General features: G+C 32.1%; 2 protein-coding genes across 7 annotated transcripts; both read left to right on the forward strand.

Annotated features, from left to right (window-relative positions):
* The first annotated feature begins 3223 nt into the window (after window positions 1–3223).
* Window positions 3224–8862, forward strand: LOC139487172 (uncharacterized). The gene is made up of 3 exons (XM_071272145.1): window positions 3224–3322; window positions 6961–7012; window positions 8194–8862. Exons 2-3 carry the CDS (start codon window positions 6977–6979, stop codon window positions 8749–8751), a joined length of 594 nt encoding a protein of 197 aa, XP_071128246.1. The 5' UTR covers window positions 3224–3322; window positions 6961–6976; the 3' UTR covers window positions 8752–8862.
* A 5475-nt stretch (window positions 8863–14337) lies between these two features.
* On the forward strand, window positions 14338–22701 carry LOC139486530 (uncharacterized). Of its 6 annotated transcripts, XM_071271440.1 has the most exons (7): window positions 14338–14413; window positions 15271–15333; window positions 17098–17163; window positions 18726–18800; window positions 20124–20189; window positions 21218–21268; window positions 22224–22701. In XM_071271440.1, exons 1-7 carry the CDS (start codon window positions 14384–14386, stop codon window positions 22674–22676), a joined length of 804 nt encoding a protein of 267 aa, XP_071127541.1. In that variant the 5' UTR covers window positions 14338–14383; the 3' UTR covers window positions 22677–22701. The 6 variants fall into 6 exon arrangements, with proteins under 6 accessions (XP_071127541.1, XP_071127542.1, XP_071127544.1 ...); XM_071271441.1 differs by lacking the exon at window positions 21218–21268; XM_071271443.1 differs by lacking the exon at window positions 18726–18800.
* Window positions 22702–26611: the final 3910 nt, after the last annotated feature.

Here is a 26611-nt window from a genome sequence, read left to right on the forward strand (position 1 = left end):
ATTGTTTACTTTTATAAATTGTTATTTGGATGGAGAGTTTTCTCATTGGCACTCATACTACATCTTACTATACCTAGCATTACATGTACGTCTATAATTCTCTATACAGTCATTTAAAAAAAAAAGTAAAATCACAAAAATACTGAACTCAGAGGAACATCTAATTAAACACGTCAATTGTTGAAATGCTTTGAATTTTATGATAGTCAGTGTGTACGGTAACGGTCACTATACGTCTTTAAGTTTAATAGAATCCGGTTCGTCAGTTTCGCGTTTATAAATAGGGTCAGTCATGCATTTTTTATATCGTAGGTTATATTTTCTAAATTTGTATTAATATATCCATACTTTAATTTTAGTTCAATTATATTTTTTGGGGAGTAGTAAGGTTTGACGTCCATTTTCACTGAACTAGTACACATTTTTATTTAGGGGCCAGCTAATACCCACCTCCGGGTGCGGGATAATCTTGCTACGTTGAAGACGCATTAGTGGTTTTAGGCTGGTATCTAGACTTTGGTCGAGTTGTTGTCTCTTTAAAATATTCACCATTTCTATTCTCAATTTTACTATATATAGTCAAATGGATTCATCTTATTTGATGGATTTCGAGTTTTTGTATATATAAATCACCAATAAGATAAACCGATTCTGATTGAAATTTTGAATTAATTCTTACTTTATATTTGCTATTCCAGGTGCTGATGCTGCCTCATGCTGTCCAGTCCTGTGAGCATGGCTGTTGTGGAAACGAATGCTGTGTTAATAAGTACATATTACAGAGGGAACTGATTTGGGGGGAGGGGTCTCATCACGATTCACGAGTTGATTTTTGTGTCAATCACGATTCACATAAAATAAATAACCATGATCACGGATCACGAAAATATGAAAAATAAATCTGTAGAAAAAAGGATCACGATAGCGAAAATTAATGCGCCGAACACGACGAAGAACGAAAATAACCCATTAGGCCCCTAATTACAGGATTTTTATAAACTCGATATATATTAAGTGTTTGGTTTTGATAATTCGGTCGAGGTCAGCAGACTTTTGGAAAAAAATTCCTCTGTGAAATACTGAGGGCTCATAACTGGAAAACGAATGAGATATAACAATTCACCAATACATTCTCTTATATTCTCGTCCGTTGCAGGCAAATGTTTTTCCCTACATTTCTGTTGACCCCGCAGTAACATTTGCTGGTAAAAATGTTCTTCTTCGCAACGAAATTTATCAGAATTTAGTAATGATTTTCAAAGATTGTTCTGTTTTAACTAGGACTACCTTCACAATAATAACAGTATGTAATATGATACATCATTATGATCATAGTATAATATATGATAAATATCCGGGTATCTGTCTGACAAATGTCCGGGTATATGTCGATATTTTCACTTGTACTATTACCTGATGTCAGCGAAAAGCAAATAGCAGTGTTAATTTGAACATTATATCGTTTTTTTCAGCAAATATTTTGAATATTTGCCATGTTTAACCCTTCCACATCCTTTATTTGCTTGTCCCAAGTCATGCCTGTCATATTTGTTTTTCGTTAATTGTTAAGTTATAAGTTAAGCCTTTAGTTTTCTCAATCAAATTGTTTCATATTTTTCATTACTGGGCATTTTAAAGCCGACTATACGGTATGGGGTTTTCTTATTGTTTGATGTCGATTTGTTGCTTATAATTGCTTACATTCACTTCATTTGAACTTAAGGCGATATTTGTCTCATTGGCAATCATAACTTATCACCTTATTTTATGTGTTTTGTTTCTCGTTCTTTTTTTTTGTTGTACTTCGCGCAGTATGAATTGGTAAAGCTTTTAAGAGTTAGGAGTAAAGAGTTTAAGGCGTTGGTTGATACTTGCAACAATTGGTTTAAGTTGAATGTTTTACCAGAAATTAGGCACAGTTTTAATCATTTTAATTGTTAACCTTTTGTTCCTGCAGTGGCCCTAATATCTTGCTAAGAATGTTTGGCTAATTGAAGGCTGTACGGTGCTATTACATCTACGAACTTTGGTTTTCAGTGTCGCAATATCAATCATGCCAAACTTCATATTCGATATCACCTGACCCAGATGAACAATATCGAACTAGAAAATATGACAGACTAGATAATTTAAATTTCAAATTGTAAATTTCCCATTTCTCTGCACCGTATTTGCTTATTTTCCTAAACGATATACAAGATTTGAACATCGATTAATTACAGTAGTCTTAAAAGAGGGACGAAAGATACTAGAGGAACAGTCAAATTCATATATCGATAACGCAATGGCTAAAAATGAAAAAGACAAACAGACAAATAATAGTACACAAGAAACAACATTCAAAACTAAAGACTGAGCAACACTAACCCCACCAAAAATTGGGGGTGATCTCATGTGCTCCAGAAGGGTAAGGGTTCTGCTCCACATGTGGCACCCGTCGTGTTTCTCATGTTATTACAAATCCGGTAAATAATCTAATTCGGTTGGTCACATTCATGAAAAGGAAAGGGGATTGTAGTGACGACGCAAGGAACATATATAATATCATCTGTGAAAAGGTTATTCCATAACGGTCAATCAACTCATAGTGGCGTCCTTGAAATATACGAAGGGAAATTTATCTTCAATTTTTCACTTTTAAAATTCAAGTTTAGTTTGTATTTGCTGACTTGAATATCATTAAGTAAATTTGAGAAACTACTAGCCACATTTGTATTTTTTATTTTATCATGTATGAATTGTTTTTTTGCTTTTGTTTTTGAGAGCTTTTCAAATAACAAAAATTAAAAAATTATTTACACCTTGCTGGTACAATTTTCTGTTTCAAATTTTTCGGATAAGAACGTTGTTATTTTAAATTTTAATTCTAAAAGGAAAAATAAATGACATATCAATTCTGCCTGAATTCTCGATAATGTGCTGAGTCAACTATACGGTGTTTTAGTGAACTTATTCAATGTTTCTCACGTGTCGTGACACACATGCACTAAATTAGTGATACATGGCTATTTTGTAAATACTCAGAAATCTAAATATTTGAATTATTAGAATTTTGTAACAAAGAAACGACAAGAAAAGAAATTTATAGAATGATGTTCGTCGGTTTGACCTCTTTAAAAAATCACTTTGATGAACTAAATAATTAGTTTTTGTTCGAATGCAATCCTATTTCCACGAAATTTAAACGAACAGAAAACTATTGAACGATTAAATTACCAAAAAATATTGAATGGACATTTGCATGCTGTGGTGGTTTTAAAAGCCATGACCAATCTCATATTTGCATCTGTTTGAAGAAAGGCGAAGACACATTTAAAAACAGGTATGTTCAACCTGAATTTAACTTTTAGTTTTTCTTCATTATTTTTTAATGTTAATGTTTTATATTATGTTATAATTACAAGTATTTCTATATGAGCAGACCTACGTTAATTGCAGGGTTACATCTTTATATTTTAGTTTATGTACATATTTGATTAGTTGATATTACAAAACATTGAGTTTTAAATAATCATCTTGTTATACTCATAATTTGAAACAAGTCCAACTCCCTGAAAAGGCTTTGTCAGTTGTGCATAAATAATACTTTATTTATTCAAAAATGGAATACTAGAAATCTAAAACAAAAGTTTTCTTCCGTTTGTTTTTCAAAATTATACGGCTACTATGTATATTTCGATTTCCCATGAATAACCCAGAAACATACAGCACACCGAAAATTTTAACGATTATATTTATATTATATTTTTAAGGAGGTATATGTAATTAATTATTGCTTCACTCATAAGGAAGTGTTTGACATGAATAATTGGAGGTTCATTTGTATATACTGTGTAATCTGTTTAATCTGACCCCTAAATAATTCAACATCCTTCTTTAACCAATACATTTGCATGGTCCCAAAACACAAATTATTCTGACAACCTGCTTAATCCGACATTCTTTTTTGGCCCCCGGTTTGTCAGATAACACAGGTTACACTGTACTTAGTTTTGACTGTATTTCAAAAACAACAGACATATTTATAATCGAAATAGTATTGATACTAAAGGTCAACAGACTGTACATTTCCCTTTGACCTTTTGGTTGATTTTATGCGGTCGGTTTTAATGTATCGATTCAGGCGCGGATCCAGAGGGGGGTTCCGGGGGTTGGAACCCCCCTTTTTGTTTGGACGATCAATGCATTTGAATGGGGACATGTAATTGGACCCCCCCTTTGTCCTGGGTTAGGAACCCCCCTTTTTAAAATGGCTGGATCCGCCCCTGCGATTCAATCCATCTCAAATACGGAATTAGTTAAGTCGAACTGAGTGCGCGTAAAATTAGTTTTGATGTGAAACATTTCAGATCAAAATGTAGACAAACTAGCAATATGTACGGGGCGCCGAATGGGACTCTTGTGGTTTTGTACAAAATTCAATTCTGTCATAACAAAATCGTTTTTGTCTTACAAAACTATGTGCTACAGACTTGTTTTGTGAGAACTTCAATTTTGTGATGACAAAATTCATTTGTGTAGACAAAATTCATTTTTGTCATGACAAAATTCATTTTTGTAGACAAAATTCATATTTGTCATGACAAAAGTCAATTTTGTCTAAAAGGTATGCAAATATAAACATATTTGCATACAAAATTGACTTTTGTTACCCGATATGGAAATTAAATCACAAAAGTCAATTGTGTGAGGTAAGATTCAATTTTGTGAGACAAAATTGACTTTTGTGGGACAAAATTAACTTTTGTGAGACAAAATTGACTTTTGTGAGACAAAATTCAATTTTGTGAGACAAAATTCAATTTTGTGAGACAAAATTCAATTTTGTGAGACAAAATTCAATTTTGTGAGACAAAATTCAATTTTGTCAATTTTGTTGAGACAAAAGTCAATTTTGTTAATTTTGTTGAGACAAAAGTCAATTCTGTCAATTTTGTTGAGACAAAAATCAATTTTGTTGAGACAAAAGTCAATTTTGTTAATTTTGTTGAGACAAAAGTCAATTTTGTTAATTTTGTTGAGACAAAAGTCAATTTTGTTAATTTTATTGAGACAAAAGTCAATTTTGTCAATTTTGTTGAGACAAAAGTCAATTTTGTGACGACAAAATTCATTTTTGTGACGACAAAATTCAATTTTGTAACAACAAAATTGACTTTTATGTGACAAAATTGACTTTCGTGAGACAAAAATCAATTTTGTTGAGACAAAAGTCAATTTTGTTAATTTTGTTGAGACAAAAGTCAATTTTGTTAATTTTGTTGAGACAAAAGTCAATTTTGTTAATTTTATTGAGACAAAAGTCAATTTTGTCAATTTTGTTGAGACAAAAGTCAATTTTGTGACGACAAAATTCATTTTTGTGACGACAAAATTCAATTTTGTAACAACAAAATTGACTTTTATGTGACAAAATTGACTTTCGTGAGACAAAAATCAATTTTGTTGAAACAAAATTCAATTTTGTTGAGACAAAAGTCAATTTTGTTGAGACAAAAGTCAATTTTGTCTCACAAAAGTCAATTTTGTCATACAAAAGTCAATTTTGTCTCACAAAAGTCAATTTTGTCAATTTTGTTGAGACAAAAGTCAATTTTGTCAATTTTGTTGAGACAAAAGTCAATTTTGTCAATTTTGTTGAGACAAAATTCAATTTTGTCAATTTTGTTGAGACAAAAGTCAATTTTGTCAATTTTGTTGAGACAAAATTCATTTTTGTCAATTTTGTGTAACAAAAGTCGATTTTGTATGCAAATTAGTTCACAGAAACCAAACTAAACTAATTTGAATACAAAATTGACTTTTGTCGCCCAATTTTCAAATTAGGTAACAAAATTCAAGTCTGTGTAACAAAAATGAATTTTGTCATGACAAAAGTGACTTTTGTCCGCTGATAGATAATTTTGTATGACAAAATTTTAAATTTGTAGTATGATACAATTTTTGTTAAACTGAACTTATTTTTGTTGAACAAAAGTCACTTTTGTCCGTACAAAATTTAATTTTGAGTACAAAACCACAAGAGTCCCATTCGGCGCCCCGTAATATGATCGTATCACAAAGAAATGGGTGTGTAAGGTGGTTACTGGGTCATTATTAAACCTTAATCATTATCATGTTACGGGGATTTAAATGTTAACGTCATACGCTATATATAACAGGTATAAAACAGAATATTAGGTGATAATGTTGTGTATTTTTGAGGCCCCTCATGGGGGGTCCTAGTAATCACATAATCACCATTTTTTTGCCAATATAATCACATAATCATTAAATATTTGCTTATCTTTAGTAATCAAATAATCATAAACTAAAAATACAGTCCTAGGTAATCAAATAATCATGAAATATTTGGCTTTATAATCAAATAATCATTAAAATAACGGCCAAGTAATCACATAATCAAAAACCCCATGAGGACCCTCATTTTTAAATTATGAAAACAACACATTATATCTTTATGGTGTTCGACGCGTTTTTCGGGGTTAATCCTCATCATGAACGCACATAATTGAATAAATGATATGTTTATCAATTTAAGAGATCATTCGAATCATTCAACACTCGCAGTTTTCTTTCATACGGAGTAGATTGTTTTAGCCAGACTTGTCCCTGCTTTCTTGTACTTACATATCATTTCTAATGACTTATATCTGTAATATACTTAAACAGCACCAATGAATTTATACAGCATCCATCTTCTGAAATACGTACTCAGAAATTAAGCAATTGTACCTAATATGTATTTTCGCCTTAATCATGGTCTTTTACAATAAAAAAGGCACAAATTAACACTTTGGCATCCTATAATGAATGTAATGTACCAATGATTTCGGTTGACAAAATGTATAAACACAACATCACTTTTTGAACAATACATTCATTAAAAAAATCAGGATTGATACCTAGGTAAAGATTCCATCAAAAAATATTGACAGTTATGTTTATTGATAATTTTAGGAACTTGCCATCAGCTATGTCGGCGGAAGGAAAACCTAAAGACAAGGCAAAGGTGATTATATTTGTCCTTGAGGTGTACGAATAACAATAACAATCATTTTAATCAATGCTGTTGACGAAAAAAAGAATTATAAAAAAATAAAGGATGAAAACGTCAACAAGAGAAAGTTTTAATAATTTCCCAACCTGTTCCGTTTCATGCCGACATGGTACTGCATGATTAGAGAATATAAGTTGTCGATTTTGTTTAAGTGAATCCAGAAAACTAAATTCATTGTCACTAACGATATAAGAGTAACTAGCGACTACAAAATAGACATTCATGAAAAACAACAAAAACATAAACAAAACAATAATCCTTAAGATATCAAAAATCAAAAACAATCAGTCATGGCAATTATCTAACGTAAACACTCATTTAAATTTGAAGTTTTGCAATCAGTACAGGTTTAATTAAAATTTAAAACACGACTGCAACACAGGTACGAGAAAAATGTAGGACAAATATTTAATACTGAAAACAAAACTCTACACAACTCGATTTGTTCAAGAAATAATGTATTTGCATTGTTTCTCTCCAAATATTTAATTGTTGTGTGATAAGGGCAGGTGTAGTCAGTCAAGATACTTTCGTAAATATAAGATTTAATCCTGGTGTCTATGATAAGTTTATTTCCAATAGATTTCTACAGTTTGTTCGATCGTAACACTGACACACACATACGGGGTCAGTGTTTGCAATGATAAATTTTGTTTAACCAATCGTTGATATGACGAAGAAAATTCCTAGGGTTGGACTTGAGCAAACATGTTTTTTTTCAGTAAAGGGAGAACACACGACGTTTATTATCACTGCCCTAGTATACATATGTTTAAGGGGCCAACTGAAGGACGCCTCCGGGAGCGGGAATTTCTCGCTACAAGACCCATTGGTGGCCTGCGGCTGTTGTCGCTTTGACACATTCCCCATTTCCTTTCTCAATTTTATTTATTGGTCAAGGGTTAAAACGAAATCCACAGTAACATTGGTATCTAATCGATCAATTCTGACAGCAGTATGTTTTCCTCACAAACATCTTTTTTATTACATTTGTAAATACCTAACTGGGTCTCAAATAAACTAAATTACCTATTGTGTTTACTCACAGAATAAAATCTAAAACAAAATGAGCATTTGGTATGTGTTAAACCAAATACAAAGCAATTACATACAAAAACTATATTTTTTTTCAGCTTTCAGATTCGCAAAAAGACAACGAGAGTACTATCGACCCTTTAAACAGATTTTCAGAGAGCAAGAAATTTATACAAAACATAGCAGATGTTGCTCTTATGATGGCAAATATTTCACAGCTGCGAGCAGTTTTGGGTCTAGGGGACAAAAACGAATTTTATATTCCTCTTCTTACACTTATAATTCTATCATTAGTGTCACACACGTTGTTCGTTTTTATCACTGTAATTAGAGGACATTTCATTCGGAAACATCAAACTGCCGTGCGTCGAGCGGTGAAGAAGTCCAATTCACAAGAGGAGAAAGTACAGCCTACTGGAAATAACCAACTATCACCGGGAGAATCGGACGCAGATCAGTCAAAGACAGTGGGGTTTTGTTGCTGCTGTGTTAAAAAGGAAAGAATTGAAGAGTATTCCGATACCACTTATTGCCAGTGTCCACATTGCCATACCGATCTTTATCTAGGATATTTATGTTTCTTTTTCGTATTCATAACTATTTGTGCTAATATAGGAATTACTGGCATTGGCATTTCTGGAGACTGCAAATCTTAAGAAACAATTAAAATTTAGATAGCAATGTTTGACAATGAAATAGTAAACTAATTATCTAGCCTTAATACTAACATGGAAATTTATTATTTGAAATAAACATAGTCCACTCTGTGTTTTTGTTAGATATATTTCTATTTGTATTCATTTGAAGAGTTAAACCTTTTTCAACTGATTTTTATAGTTCGTTCTAATATGTTGTTCTGTTAAATCACTGTCCCAGGTTAGGGGAGGGTTGTAATCCCGCTCACATGTTTAACACCGCCGCGTTCTGTATGTATGTGCAATTTGCAAGTCAGGAGCCTCTAAATCAGTGGTTTTCAGTGGTTTTCGTTTGTTGATGTGTTACATATTTGTTTTCCGTTCATTTTTTGTACATATATTATGCAGTTATTTTTCTTGCCTTTTATAGCTGACAATGTGATATTGACTTTGCGAATTGATTAATGCCGTACAGTGTTCTATAGATGTTAGTTTCTATGTCATGAGGTCTCGTGTGAAGAGATGTCTCATTGGCAATCATACCACATCTTCTTTTTTAAAGTACATGTAGTATTTAACGATATATTCCATGGTGTTATTTAACATATTTTACTGGTATAAAATGCATACTCAATAAACAAGCGTTATCCAAAGTCTGAAAACATACTATCATAACTTGATTGTACTCTTTTAGGAGCATAGAAACAAAGAACACAGGGATAAACACAATGCCTTAAACCAAAGAAATACAAAACTTTCAATTTAAGTTAAGAAGATGTGGTGGGAGTGCCAATGAAACAACTCTCAATCTAAGTCACAATTCATGAAAGTAAACAATTATAGGTCAAAGTACGATCTTAAACACGGAGTTTTTGCTTACACCGAACACTAAGCTATAAAGGGGACAAACATAACTATAGTAAAACCATTCAGACGGGAAAACCAACGACAAAATTTGAAATGATAAACGAGAAACGAAAAACACTTATGAACCACATCAACAAACGACAACTACTGAACATCATATTCCTGGCTGAGCACCGGTGCAAACAATTGCAGTGGGTTTAAAAGTGTTGATGGTACAAAACCATCACACTTTTTTGAAACAATAGTATAACAGCACAACATAGAAAGACACACTTTAAAATATAAATTTAAGTGGGTTAACTCAATCAAAAGACATATTAACACATGTGAACATACACTGAACGAACAAATTTGATCTATGTGCAGTTGTTTTGGTCGTATGACTTTTGTCGTGACTCGATTTTGATCTATGTGTAGCTGGTTTGGTCGTATGACTTTTTTCGTGACTCGATATTTGTTCATTTAGCTATTGTGTCTTTAACTTTGTGCGTTCTTTGTGCAAATGTGTCTAGATGTGACGAATTTGTACTTTATCCTTCTCTTCCTCATCATCTATCCCCCCCCCCCCCCCCATTTTGAGATCATCCGGAAAACTGTAGCAACTGTAAGAGGTTTCGCTAGTCACTTAGCAGGTTTTGAGAATCTGAAAACAATAAACTGACCAGCAAAGTCAATATCTACAAACAATGCGATCTTAATTGTCAATCATTATTCCAGTAAATGATATCAAACAATATACTTTTTTGGTTTTCTTGTCTTAAAAATAATCTGGTATTGTATGATTGCTAAATATTCACCAGAGTCCACGTGACGTCGATGTAAGTAGCTATATATCACCATACGGCCTTCAATAACAAAACTCATACCGTATAGTCAGTTATGGAAATACTTACATTAGAAACAACTCCAACGAGATAACTAACGCCATGCGTTATAACAAATCAATAATATATGCCAAATATGACAGACAGCAATCAAGGACAACTGCTGTACTGATAAGGGACAAGAACATATTGAATTTTGAAATATTAATTCAAAGATACGGAGATGTAGGAGAGCCAATGAGACATATTGCAGCAATAGTTAAAATTGTGTTTAACTATTTTAAGTCGTCATTAAGACCTTTAACAATCATTAAATTTCTAACTATAAAGTCAGCTTTTAAAGGTTTGATATGAAAAATATGAAAACAAAAATTCTAATCATGCAATACCATTTACGAAAAACAAATATGACAAATATGAATCATACACAAGTACTGAATTTCAGTGTTCTGACTTAAATATCACCAGATATTTGCAATAAAAAGTTTTATAACTTTTCTATCAGTCTTGTGTTTTAAATTATGTGTATAGCAGTTGTATAAACAATGAATCTACCTAAGAGTTTTTTTTACTTGTCTTTATTCATGTTATTCGTTTATGTCCTAGGACCTTTGTCGTGTCTCGATATTTGATCATTTATTCATCTGGTGTTTGACTTTGTGTGTTCCTGGTGCAAGTGGACATAGAGGCGCAATTGGGATGAAAGATATTTCGACAGTGTTTTTCACAATTAGATTTCTGTTTGTTTATAATTTGCATAATGTATACCTTATCGGAAAAGTGTACAATAAACGGCATTATGTATTTATTAAGAGTATGTACTATTAAATTATATAAATAATCAGATGTGATTGCAAATGAGGCAACCTTCTACAAGAGACCAAATAAAACTGAAATAACTAATAAAGGTCTTAAACAATGAGCAAAGGCCGTACCGCATAGTCAGCTTTAAAAGATCCCCTAATTACAATTAAAACAATTGTAACGACAAAAATGTCCTTCTCCTGCCCCTTCTGCATCTGCTCCTCCTCCTGTTCATCAATTTATCGATCGGAAAATCCATTCAGAAATTATTGCTAGTTGAAATTCTTTTTTTTATTACCATTCTACTAATCTTGTGTTTTAAATTTTCATGTATGTATGTCGATATTGACGACTTCAAGTCTAAACCTCCTGATTGCACTTGTGCTAGTTCCCAATTCACATATAATCCCGCTGGCCACGTTATTACCGGTGACCTTAACATTGTTAATAACACTTCTCTACGAAACGTGTTATCGAAAGGTCCGAAATATCGTGAGCCTAAATCCATCAATTGGAAATACAACTTTAAAATTTTGATGGATTCAGTCGAGGATTATGCCAGGCAATGGGCTAAGCGCGAGAAGGAAGACGTAGACACTCTATCCGAATGGATAAAGGCAGTGAGATCCTTAATACAAATCAGAATTAAGAAACTGAATGGGTCCATCAATGCCCATGCTACGTCAATTTTTAAAGACCCAAATGTTGCTAAACACCTATCCGACCTCCATGATAAATATGTTGTTGTCCCCGCAGACAAAGCCCCTAATAACATCGTTTTTGTCTGTAAAAGTCATTACATTAATTGCTTGATAAACGAATTAGGTATAGACAATTCACTTGGAAACTCAACATATACCCTCACGACACTTACCAAAGAGGAAATCCTGGATAATCATAGGTCTGTTCTTTGTTCCTTTGGTATTTCAACCAAAGATGAAGAACTGGATCTTCCATCACTGTATTGGATACCTAAACTACATAAGTGTCCTTACAAACAGCGGTATATTGCTGGGTCTTCCAAGTGCTCCACAAAACCTCTTTCTAAATTATTAACATCCATTTTATCAGCAATCAAAGACGGGCTTCAAAGTTATTGTGAAACTGCCTATTCTAGAGGTGGCGTGAATCAGATGTGGATACTTAAAAATTCCAAAGATCTTTTAGAGTACATACAATCTAACTCTCTTTCATCTTGTAACAGTATTAAAACATTTGACTTCTCTACTCTTTACACAAGTATTCCACATTCCAAACTTAAAGACAAATTAAAAGAGTTGGTATTACTTTGCTTCATAAAAAAGAATGGCCAACGTAGATACAAGTATCTTGTCTTAGGGAGGGATAAATCCTACTTTGTAAAGAATCACTCTGATTCAAACAAAAAATTCTCTGAAACCGATATTATCAAGATGCTTGATTTCTTGATTGACAACATATTTGTTACGTTCGGAGGACGTGTTTTTCAACAGACTGTCGGCATACCAATGGGAACAAACTGTGCCCCTCTACTTGCTGACTTGTTTCTTTATTATTATGAGGCTGACTTCATGCAGGAACTTCTTAGGAAGAAAGATAAGAAGTTAGCAATATCCTTTAACTCTACTTTCCGCTATATAGATGACGTACTTTCACTAAACAATTCAAAATTTGGTGACTATGTGGAACGCATCTATCCCATCGAATTGGAGATAAAGGATACTACAGATACAGTTAAGTCAGCTTCATATCTTGACTTACATCTAGAAATTGACAATGCGGGTCGGTTGAAGACAAAACTTTACGACAAAAGAGATGATTTCAGCTTTCCAATTGTGAACTTTCCATTTCTAAGTAGCAACATTCCAGCAGCACCTGCATACGGGGTATATATCTCTCAATTGATACGATATTCCCGTGCTTGCATTTCCTATCATGATTTTCTTGATAGAGGGTTACTGCTCACAAGGAAGCTATTAAATCAAGAGTTCCAAATGGTGAAGTTGAAATCATCCCTTCGTAAATTTTACGGACGCCATCACGAGTTGGTTGACCGTTATGGAATAACCATTTCACAAATGATATCGGATATGTTCCTCACGTCGTAACTACAATCCCCTTCCCTTTCATGAATTTGACCTACCGAATTAGACTATTTACCGGATTTGTAATCACATAAGCAACACGACGGGTGCCGCATGTGGAGCAGGATCTGCTTACCCTTCCGGAGCACCTGAGATCACCCCTAGTTTTTGGTGGGGTTCGTGTTGTTTATTCTTTAGTTTTCTATGTTGTGTCATGTGTACTATTGTTTTTCTGTTTGTCTTTTTCATTTTTAGCCATGGCGTTGTCAGTTTGTTTTAGATTTATGAGTTTGACTGTCCCTTTGGTATCTTTCGTCCCTCTTTTGTTGTTGTATAAATAAAAGATATGGCAGTCCTCCACTGTAAACCAAATGACGCCAAAACAAGGATCGAACTCGTACCGTATACCATTACATTGTATTGCAAGCTATATAAACACACACCACTGATTTTACCATTGTAAAACAGTCTGAATGAGAAAAAAATACGGCATGCTTTATGTTTCAAAAAGAGGTTTGGGTTTGGTTTTGTTTTGAGTAACGTAACGTGCTTTGTTTTATTACCGATTTAATATCGTCACATTCTTTCAGTTTTGAAATTGAATTAGACTTCTACAATCGTAACATAAATTTTCGGTCAACTGTTTATATTGATTAAATGTTATGTCACCCAAAAGCAAACCAATTTAAACGACTTTCACTAGTTGCACTGAAATAAAAAAAAAAATTAGTTGTGACAAAAAGAGATACGATACAAAGTGGGAGTTAGAAAATCACGATTAATATAGAAATAGATAAATGTAACACCATATTAAGAATATAAAAGACATGTTTGTCCTAATTTCTCATTTAATAATTAGAACTATTACCAAGAAGCACAAGAATACAAGTTTTTTTTACTCACCACAAAACAGAACTTAAGATCTGATTAAATAATGGATCTTTGTCGTATAAAGTCCTTTCCGGGTATTTAAACAGAAATAGAATCATTGTAAACTCCTTTTTAAAATAAATTTACAAAGAACTTTATTGATATGCATACCAGGTAGTTTTCTTACACTGATTTAAAAGTTCATGGTTAAAAATATTTTTATGAATGAATGGACCGGCAATGGCAGATCAAAATGTAAGTAGAACTTCAATCTTCTATAACTTTTACTGTATATATCATGTATATTGTTAGTATCATTATTATTATAGTCATTTCATTTTATCTTGTATTTTTATCATTATCGAAATCCTCACTGTTTACGACATAACGTGTTTTGTCCGTTTTGTTTTTAACACAGTGCATCGGCAAGGGGGGGGGGGCGTAATTTTAATTTATGAAATTTAAATTTTAATTTATTAATGGTACGAAAATGCATGTAGATCATAATCATTTAATTAAAGATGTACAAGTTTGTCTTACTTATAGGTCAGTATCATTGCGTTCCAGATTTGGTTAAGCTCCTGCAACATTGTACAAACAGTGTGTATGTGCATGATCCAAGTATTTTCCTTCATCACGAAATATAAAATCTAAACACTTGAAAACCAGCGATGCATGCAAACACTTTAACTTAGGAGATATATGACAAAAACGACATGAAAGGAATAGTTACGTACAATGTATCATTAGTAGATTATTATATCGTCCCCACATTTTATTCGAAACAAGAAGTCACAGAAAATGTATGACTTTATTGTTTTCATTAAGATAAGTTAGAAAAAATATTTTGAAGTATCTTTTTTAAGAAAAATGTATAATGCAACTCTGACATTTTGAGATATTCTTTTAAAAAACGTATGACACATTGATTCTTTTCTTACAAATAAGTAGAACACTGAATGTATCTGCTATCATTGATATATTTCTGTAACAAGCTGTTTACTGAAAATCGGAAATCTTGCTATTTTTGTTTTCCTTCCAAACGAAAAGAGATATTGAAATCTCTTAATAATTTTGAAATTTTCATAATTCACGTGCATTGATGATTTCAGGATAGCAAAAAGTCACCAGAGGATACATATGGTTCAACCAAATCACTCAATTCTGATGATGAGGTATATTGTATAGAGTATATTGTGCATCATAAGGGAACATCCTTACATCTTCCCTCACATTATTTAAAAAATAGTTAAATCAATGGTTACAGAAAAACTATGACAATTGTTTTCTTTCATAAAATAAGGCTGTTCAAATTACCTGCTGAAATTTCTTTATTCTTAAACGAATTGTATATCACCAATACAAAAACATGGTTTTGTTTTGAAAAATATTAATTAAATCTTCATTAAGGGGGTTCGCGGGTCTAAACTATTTACATAGGATTTCTCTATATTTTTCTATAAATGAACTTTATCTTATAGTTAACCAAAAAAATAAAATAAAAAAGTGGGGTCACCGTTTATTTCCGCTCACAATCTGCCTTCGAAAGAAGCATACATTTTTGTAAAAGGTGTTTTTTTCTGTTGAACTAATAGGAGAAATAAAGGTAATATCGAAAAAAAGAAAGAAATTTATAACAGAAATCGCTCAAATTTTACAATAATTTAGTTTAAGTACAGCTTATATGGAAATTGTATTAAAAATAATAGGTCACCGATGAGTTAAAAAAAGATATTTCAATTTTAAAACCAAAAAATGGCATTTTTCCACCAAAGGGAGATAATTTGGAACTTTTTCAATGATGTATACATTTTTAAAGTCATCTGGGGCCAACACGAATTGTTTGTTTTGAATGATTTTTGTACCATATGATAAGTAACAACTACAAAAGGTAACAAATAAAATTTGAAATGAAAAACAAATATTTATTTTTTTTCTGAAATGTTTATACCCTCGAGCCTCCTTAAGTTCTAAGTTAAGACCTTTAACACATATGTATTATAATTTATACATCTTCCGTTTATTTTCATCCATTATTTCCTTTCATAATTGTAAACTAGTTTAAACGTTTTGAAATGTAGCAATTTTTGATTTTTCAAGGAATAGTGTATTTCAATTTATTAACAAATGTAAAATGGGAAACATTTCCATATCTCTGGGGTAGCAACTCCTAAAAACTTTTTTATTTAACATATTATATCTATATGACGTTATTTCAATAGTTAAAAATTATTATATGAATGTCATGTAAAATACTGTATGTTGTATCTAGTAAATATGTTATGTGTATATGCCCCCCCCTCCCCCTGGGGACCTACTTCGGAAAATAAAACTGATCTTGTCATATCTTAGCATATCTTATAATTCATGTGCTTTGATAATGTAAAACAAGCATGTCATAATCCGAGACTACACATGTGTCGACAACCCAAGCACTGAATTCGGAGACCGGGGTGAAGGTTTTATATTTTTAATGTTAAAAAAATGTAATTGATGTCTTAATTAGGTTAATGTTATTTATACATGATATCGTTTACATATAAGTTATCTTTAAAATATGAATATATTAACATCTTCCCTTATATTCCGTTTATCTAAGTAACGTACAGGGTTCAATGAAAACGCATGATAAATTGTCTTTCTATGTTAGAAAATAGGCCAGTAAATTACCTGCTATAATCCATGCATATCTTTACATAATTGTATACTAGTATAAAATTTAGAAATTTAGCAATTTTTTATTTTTAAAAAAAGAACGTATTTTAATCGACTTAGAATTTAGAATGGGAAGCGAAAGATATCAATTGGACATTAAAACGATAAACAGCGCAAGTGCAAAAAAAAAAAACAGATAAGAAAATATAGAAAAATTGAGACTGAGGAGCACGAACTCCACCAAAATGTCAGTTTTTATAAATGATGTGTATTGATAATTGCAGAACAGCCCGCCTATACCGGATATCACACATGGAGAGGAAACACAACCCTTTGCGTCGAACCCTACGGTAAAACGTTGATGTTTGATGGAAATTAAAACAAATGCTAATACGTAGTAGTAAGATAAAAATGAATCATCCACATTTAAATTTTATATAATTGACAAAAAAGGATAAAATGTCATGTACTTATACTTCCAAGGCTTTAATTTTCTTTTAGTTTGAGCACTTCTGATTAAAGGGGAATCAAGAAATAGCTTTGCATCACGAGATGATTAAATGGTTATTTCGATGTCTCTTGTTTCTAAATCATATATTCTCTTTAAAAAGAGAAAGCAGAAGTACCGGTACATGCACATGTGTAAAAACCTAGACGATGCCTATTGAATTTAACAATGAAAAAAAAAGAAAGCTAACATTTCGGGTTTTGTTTTATACCTTTTCTTACGTTTATAAATTTAGATATGATTAAAATCAAAATATAAAGTTCGTTTTTATACCGAAGTCCGTCTAGAAACAGGTCTTTTTTTCTAACATATTTTGCATTTTCGTTTCATCGAAGATATGTATTGTTCAATCTTAAAGCTGCTTTTGACATATATTGCTAATAAAATCAACGGTACCATTTTGTTGCACCAGATGCGCATTTCGACAATACATGTCTCTTCAGTGATGCTCGTAGCCAAAATATTTGAAATCCAAAGCTTACATAAAAGATGAAGAGCTATAATTTTGCTAAACGTTCCTTCAATGTAGCTCCGTTTATGTGCTTCACATTGAGTGGTTTTTGAATACGTTATGTACGGTCAATGGATCTAAATGGTTTATGATTTGAACATTTAAATACTAGCAAAGTTCGTGTGAAGCATTAGCCTGATATACTATCTAAAATCAGCTGTTCATGCATAATCTGTAGAAGTACAATATGTAACATTTCAACTAAAAAGTAAAATCACAAAAATACTGAACTTAGAGGAAGATCAATTGGGAAAGTCCATAATCACATGGCAAAATCAAATAACAAAACGCATCAAAAACGAATGGACAAGAACTGTCATATTCCTGACTTGGTACAGGCATTTTCAAATGTAGAAAATGGTGGATTAAACCTGGTTCTATAGCGCTAACCCTCTCACTTTTGTAATGACAGTCTCATCAATTTCCGATATTTTTACATTGATGCGTTAAATAAACAGACACAATAAATATAATAGTCAAAATATGGGTACATCAGTCATCATCGTTTAACAATTTTAAAAGGAACAATTTAACAGAACACAAAAAAACATCTACTATCTACGAACACATTTATTGAGTGTCTGACGTCAGAAAATTTTATACGTCACATAAATTTGTCGTTCAATGTGCGTACAAACAATTTTAAAATTTTCATGGGAATGTTAGCATACAGGGTTAAAAAATCAAAAGTATGTAAGAATAAATTTAAGAAATAGACCGAGATTTAAACTAGTCCAAAAGTTATATATAGAATTTATAAGAATCCAAAAATAGTTAATACCACTACGCGATTGAATGATTTTGACGTTTGTGGTTCAACGTATATCGTAACATTTCGACTAAGTGTTCTACTTTTGATATACTCATTGTTTTCATGATTATGGTGATTTCAGGAACTCATACATTTAAAAACACAGTCTGATGAAGATCAGCATGCTGAAATAAAAGATATGATTGTTGGAGAAAAGGTGTGTATATAACACATACATTGTCTAAAATAAAATATTATCATAGCGTATTTGAATTTTGATTATAAGCTTTGTATCAATGACCAGAAGCTATGTATTTAGAATTTTGGATCATCAATGCTCTTCAACTTTGAAATTGTTTGGCTTTATATATTTTTTTATATGAGCGTCACTGATGAGTCTTATGTAGACGACACGCGCGTCTGGCGTACTAAATTATAATTCTGGTACCTTTGATAACTATTTGTATCAAATCTTTCTACTCACATATTTTAACTAACTTTTTTTCCGGAGATGTATTGATATTAAACATTTCACCCATTCCATTTAAGCAAGAAACAAAACACTCCAATTTATATTTATATTTTTATCTTTAAATGATGTTTATAAAAGCAGTGTAAGAGCCTGTAGCCTTTGTTAGTCTTGTATTATTTTAACTTTTAGTTTCTTGTGTACAATTTGGAGTTTAGTATGGCGTTCATTATCACTGAACTGGTATATATTTGTTTAGGGGCCAGCTGAAGGACGCCTCCGAGTGCGGTAATTTCTGGTTGCATTGAAGACCTGTTGGTGACCTTCTGCTGTTGTCTGCTCTATGGTCGGGTTGTTGTCTCTTTGGCACATTCCCCATTTTCAGTCATTTTTAAGACATAATAAGTAGTGATTTCGATTCATACTTCATAAGTGAAATTAATTTGACCACATACATCATTTGATTCTCTCATAAGTATTGTAAAGGAATATATATATTGTATTGTGCTTCGTTTTTTACTGTTACCTTGCAATCAAATTAAAATATTACATATGTCTACTTTCATGTTATTTATTTAACCGAAAATAACTTATCGTTACGCACTGTAATAAATTGATCAATCGCATGAGTGCTTGCATACCTAATTGGTTGATTTCATCTACCCTCGTGTCCCTTTTGACCCAGGTTCATAACAGAGTTCAATGATAACGTTTAAGAAATATTTTCTTTGCTATGGAAAAAAATACAACAGGCCAGTGCCTGCATTTGGCTGTGCTTTTTAACTTTTTGGTTTGACCCGCTCTTCAACATTTGTATTTGAATTTAGCTCTTCTAATATTTTGGTTTGAGAATCACTGAAGAGCAATTAATTGTCGCAATGCGCATCTTGTCATTGAAAGTAGTTGCAATTAGATGTTTAAATTATTTGTTTGCTACAATTAAAACATTTTTTAAAAGGTTGTTTGTTGACAATCAGAAATCTGTATTTATCTTAGGAATGATTTAAACCACTTCCTGTTCTAAATTTCAATTTAATGTTGAACATATTTCATGTGTGTTTATGATTTCAGGACAGCAATCCGTCACCAGGGGCATCAAATGATGAGTCAACTCATTCACTCAATTTGGAGCCTGAGGTAAACCCTTTAATATGTGTGATGTAAATGAACGAATGAACTAAACGAATAAAATGGAGAATGGAAATTGGGAATGTGTCAAGGATACAACAACCCGACCATAGAGCAGACAACAGCCGAAGTCTTCTTTCATTTGTATTTTAAAAAAAGAAGTTGTCGGTGCCACATAGTTTAAATCTTGTCCGTCATTCCGTCATTCCGTAATTCCGTAATTCTGTAATTCCATCATTCCGTCATTCCGAAACAAACCATTATACGGACCTTTTTTCTAAATGCTTTACGACATTGGGCTGATTTTTGGTTCGTGAGCTAACCATGATGAATTACAGATCAATTTTAAGTTTCGTTCCTGTCCGCTAATCTTTGTCGAAATTACGGGCTTTGGACTTTTTTGAAATTTTTGAAAATCACAGTTAAACGGACCTTTTTTCTAAATGTTTTCCGATATTGGACTTATTTTTGTTACGTTAGCTAACAATGACGAGTTACATATCAAGTTTAAGTTTCGTTCCGCTCCGCTAAGTTTTTCGAAAATTAAGGGTGTACAACTTTGAAAATTGTTGAAATCACAGTTTTATGGACATTTTTCTATTAGCCTCCAGATTTTAGGCTGATTTTTCATATTTGAGACTACCATCATGTTTGTGTTCACATGTGTAATTGCAATTGCAGACTTTTCATTTTTTTAGACGGGGCCATTCGTGTCGCTTTGAATGTAAATATCATTGTAAATATAACGGAATTTGATGAGACTGTCATTAAAGAGTGAGGTTTAGTGCTTTAAAACTAGGTTTTATCAACCATTTTCTACATTAGAAAATGTCTGTACCAAGTCAGGAATATGACAGTATTTGTCCATTCGTTTATGATGTGTTTTTTCATTTGATTATGGACTTTTCGATTTGATTTTCCTTTGAGTTCAGTATTTTTGATTTTATTTTTTAACACATCTAGTTTTTTTATATTTTTACAACGTATTTTAATTTAAAAATGACAATTAGACCATTTAAATGCATTGATATTTTTAGGGCATGACAACGCAAAGTGCGACTTCCCAGTCATCCAATACAGAGCGTAAGGTAACTATTCTTTCATTCATGATGTAAACTGACCTCATCTGTCGTTTATACTGTGCAGACGAAGGCGACATTATTTTACCGATTTTCAATATCAAATATAAATTAAGACGAGACATATCAAGGTATCAAAGACAAGCTAAGTAAGAACTAAAAAGGAGCGTGAGCAGGTATATCGACAGGTTAAGAGTCCCCTGGTATAAATGCATTATCTGTCATGAGAATTTAAACTGAATATCATAATCAGGAATGGATCACAATCAGTAAAATGACAAACGACTATAATACTTGTATTACAAAAATACTGAACTCTGAGTATAATTCAAAACGGAAAGTCCCTAATCAAATGGAAAAATCAAAAGATAATCCGCATCAAACGAATGGACAAAATCTGCAATATTCTTGGTACAGCCATTTTCCGATGTAGAAAATGGTAGATTGAACCTGGTTTTATAGTGACAAACCTCTCAGGACAAAAGATTGCATACTAAAGAACATTCTCGATCATCACGAATAACATGTTTAACCTATATATTTAAAAGTCATACGATGGATAAGGATATTTTACGAGTAAGAAAAAGAAACTTTATAATTTGAAAGTGGAAATCATCACGTGTGCAATAGATTTTAGTGGTCAACTTTTAAAAATATTGTGGATTGACAGATATCAAACAAATTTTGTTACTTAATGGTATCCTTATTCATTGTTATTTACAAGTCGAATTGTAATCATAAGATAAAAGCTCATTTTTAAATGTGGGTTATTGAGTCACAGTACGGCATCAACATATCTGAAATAAAATTAAAGAAATTAAGGGAAAGTTTTTCCATTTGTCTAAGAGAGGGTTATACTTGGGATAGCCCCAAAGACGTGCAAGGCTTTCGTTTAAGTAATTTAAATCAATAGTTATATTTTTGGAGAAAATAGAAGGTCATTTAAACCTATTTATCTTTTCAGCCGAAGACGTGGTGCTGCGTTTTGGTGGGCACAAAATGTAAACAAATCCTTGAAGACGTGCCACTTTTGTTGGCAAATGGTTCACAGCTAAGAGCAGTTTTTGAATTGGACGAGAAAACCCGATATCATATTCATCTTCTCACACTAGTTATTCTGTCGTTAGTATCATACATATTTCTCGTGTTTTTCACTATAATTGGATGGTATTTACAAAATAAACACAATGATGCACTGAATTCAGAAAAAAAAGATCAAGTTGAAAATGACATAGTAAAGTATTGCTGTTGTTGTACCAAAAAGTACCATAGTGATGAGTACAACGAAAGCGATATGTGTCAATGTCCATATTGCCATGTTAATGTGTACCTTACTAGTACCTGTTATATTCTTGTCTTTATAACAATTTGTGCTAACATTGGGATTACAGGAATTGGAATTTTTGTAGACTGCTAGCCAAATAAATTTGTTTTCAATTTGACACGACTGTGTTCTGAAATGAATATTTTGAGTACTTGTATGATTAAAAGTAATAACTTTTTCCAAAATTCTGAAAAAAATCAAAGTTCCAGAAGCTAAAGGTCAAATGTTTCTATCAAAATGTGAGCTGAAAAAAATCAATCAATTGAAACAATATTGTCTATAAATGAAACAATCTTAGATCAGGTGACAATAATTTCAAAGTTTATCCATTAACATGATTAATTTGAATACAAATTATATTTCCATAAAAAATATCGTAGGAACAACTATGACTTATAATAATTATTTTGTGTGTCGTGTTTTTTGTTAGACATTTTATCATTGGGACAGGACGCACTGAATTTATCTATGTTATTTAGAATCCGACCATTGCAATGGGCTACTTGTTTAACTATACTATGGTGCACGTAAACGAATTTCGGGTTGACTTAATTAAATAAAGGCAACAGTAGTATACCGCTGTTCAAAACTCATAAATCCATGGACAAAAAACAAAATCGGGGTAACAAACTAAAACCGAGGGAAACGCATTAAATATAAGAGGAGAACAACGACATAACACCAAAACGTAACACACACAGAAACGGACCAAGCACTTAAACTGTATTGACTTCAAAATATGTCTTTAAGTCTGAATGATTAAAAGGTGTTTTAAATGCGAAGTAGACGAACATTTACTCAATACGGGTTTTATTTTTATTCTAGAGCACAAGACTTTGTAATACTAAATTTTCAAACCCATTCGAAAGTGAAGGTTGATATGTAATTCTTAGATGTACGATTTTTTTAATAGTTGTTATTGGCTTTAAACTAGCTGTTAGTAATTGCACGTACTCTCAGTTCTGTACTTAGTTTTGTGTTGTTGTTGGGATATACAAGTACCCAGCCACGTCCACTCTGTGTTCTTGTTAAATGTGTTTCTTTTTGTATCCATCTGATGAGTTAAGCCTTTCTTGTCTGATTTTTATAGCCATCCATGTTGGTTGACCGTTTTGAAACAACCGTTTCACAGATGATATCGAATATGTTCCTTACGTTGTTACTACAATCCCCTTCTCTTTCATGAATATGACCTACCGAATTAGACTATTTACCGGATTTGTTATAACATGAGCAACACGACGGATGTCACATGTGGATCAGGAAGCATCTGAGATCACCCTTTGTTTTTGGTGGGTTAGTGTTGCTGATTCTTTAGTTTTCTATGTTGTTTCGAATTCATATGTACTATTGTTTGGCTGTTTGTCTTTTTCACTTTTAGCCGTGTCGTTGTCAGTTTATTTTCGATTTATGAGTTTGACGGTCCCTCTGGTATCTTTTGTCCCTCTTTTACACCACTGTCCCAGGTAAGGGGAGTGTTGGGATGCCGGTAACATGTTCAACCCCGCCACATTCTGTATGTATGTGCCTGTCTCAATCAGGAGCCTGTAATTCAGTGGTTGTCTTATTTTACATTAGTCACTTTTATAGTTGACTATTTGATATGGGTTTTGTAAATTGTTGCAGGCCATAAGGTGACCTTTAGTTGTTAACTTATATGTCATTTTGGTCTCTTTTGGACAGGTGTCACATTGGCAATCATACCACATCTTCTTTTTTTTCTATATTGATGCAAGTTGTGTTGAATACGTCAATAAGACAACCCAATGGCCAAAAACATTTACTACCAATTACATAATAACATATACAAAATATACCAACATTCATAAGTTAAAGAGGAACCAACACGAACTGAAACAACAAAAAAACACCAATAAAAAGCCAAACGGACGAACAAGCAAACAATAGTGATCAACCAAAACAAAAAGTCATGATACGATTTGTTGACGATTCTCATTCAGTTATTTGAAAACCATGAAAAGAGGATAGGATTATAGCTTCAATAAATGGGGCACGTCTGCGATGTTCTATGAAACAAATATCACATTGTGGTGAGTCGATACGTATGAGAACGTCTAAACGTTATTCATTTTATTAGTTATGAAATTAAGATATTTGGAAGCAGGAACTGAAAAGTCTGTCGAAATCAGGAAGAATCAATGAATGTGTTTGTAGATAGATGTTTTTGTTTTCTGTTAAATTGTTCCTTTTAAAATTGCTACACGATGATGACTGCTGTACCCTTATTTTGACTATTTTATGTATTATGTATGTTTAGTTTACGCATCATTGTAAATGTAACGGAATTTGATGAGACTATCAACAAAGTGAAAGGTTTAGCGCTATAAACTATTTCCACATAAAAAAGTCAATCTTTGGCCTGTTTCATATTTTTGATTTGTGATATTATTCTGAGTTTTGCACCTCAATAATATTGATATTATCGTCCAAATTATGTCAATTGATGGCTGTCTTTGTTGGACTTCTTAGTAATTGTTCATTTTGGAATTAAAAGGAACAATACTTTTAAATGTGTTCTATTTAAATATTTAAATTTATAGTGTCAGTCAACATAGTAATGAGTGCAGTCGTATATTTAAAATGTCCTATACAATGAATAATCCAACCCTACCAATACTTGGAATAATGAATGTAAACAGAAGAAAAGGTGCATTATGCAAAACACCAAAAACATCTACAAAACTTATTACATTTTGTATCGATTAAATGAATGATTAACTTCTCCCTGATGCAATACGTAACCCCATTCATGTCATTTCGGTTACAATTATAAATATTGATCTTCATTTCAACATTTAATCTATTATAACCTACGTTGAAATTAACATTAGAAGGAGAGTGACTGAGCAAACTAAAGTTATTTCAAATAAATTCCAAGAAAAATATATTACAATACAAGCACTGAACATTCCTCATAGTCAAGATCACGTCATTCATTTTCAAATAAAACCCAACGCGTTTGGATTAAATAGATATTGCAGGTGAAATTCCGATTTGTTTTCAGTTCATTCTTACCTCAATGATTAAACTAAATAGTATGATTGACATCTTTTTTTTTAAAAGATTTTATGAAAATAACCAGAACTATGTCAAACGATAACAGTTTGTGGTTGGAGTTTCTTCCAGTAGCCATGACCTGTGTACTTATAATTCGCTAACATTTAAAAATACATATTCAAACAGTTATTTTCAACGAAATACAAACTAGTTTAAGTTTACCTACAATTAAATGTTTTTTAACCAACATTATTATATTACCACGAATTCACAATACAATAATAACAACATGCCGTACTTTTTTATACGGATCATTGTGCCTATTCATCAACGTGTCCGTTTGCTTTCATTGATCATTGAATATTTATATTAATCCAAGGAGTTTTTCTTTACTTGCACTTGCTAATACCAATTGTTTCGAAGAAGAGCGTGTCAATACCTATATATAGCAAGTAGAAGAATAAAAATCACACGTTGGACTGTATAATATAACTCACTTATGTTTTCAATTTCGGTAAATAAGGCGTTAACATCCCCATTGAGTTAAATAGAAAACACATCACAACTTAGTGCTTATTAAAATATATGCAACGCAGTTTACTTATTGTAAACATCGTGTATTTTCTATTTAAGACGTCTAAATTTGTCATCCCATACTCTATTCGGTCAATTCATCCTGTATACTTAAACATTTATAGGTTAAAATTACTAAAATGAAATAATATTTAAAAACGTTTTGCTTAAGTTATTTTCAAACTTGTGTATTTATTGCAAATATTTCATAACATTTGACTTATTTGATTAATCTTAATAATAATGGGATTTTGTCTGATGCTTGGTCCGTTTCTATGTGTAAAAAGTAAAAACACAAAAATACTGAACTCCGAGGAAAATTCAAAAAGGAAAATCAAAAATCAAAAGGCAAAATCAAAAGTCCAAGCACATCAAACGAATGGATAACAACTGTCATATTCCTGACTTGGTACAGGCATTTTCTAATGTAGAAAATG

The sequence above is a fragment of the Mytilus edulis genome, chromosome 8 (genome assembly GCF_963676685.1).
Source record: "Mytilus edulis chromosome 8, xbMytEdul2.2, whole genome shotgun sequence".
Taxonomy (NCBI): domain Eukaryota; kingdom Metazoa; phylum Mollusca; class Bivalvia; order Mytilida; family Mytilidae; genus Mytilus; species Mytilus edulis.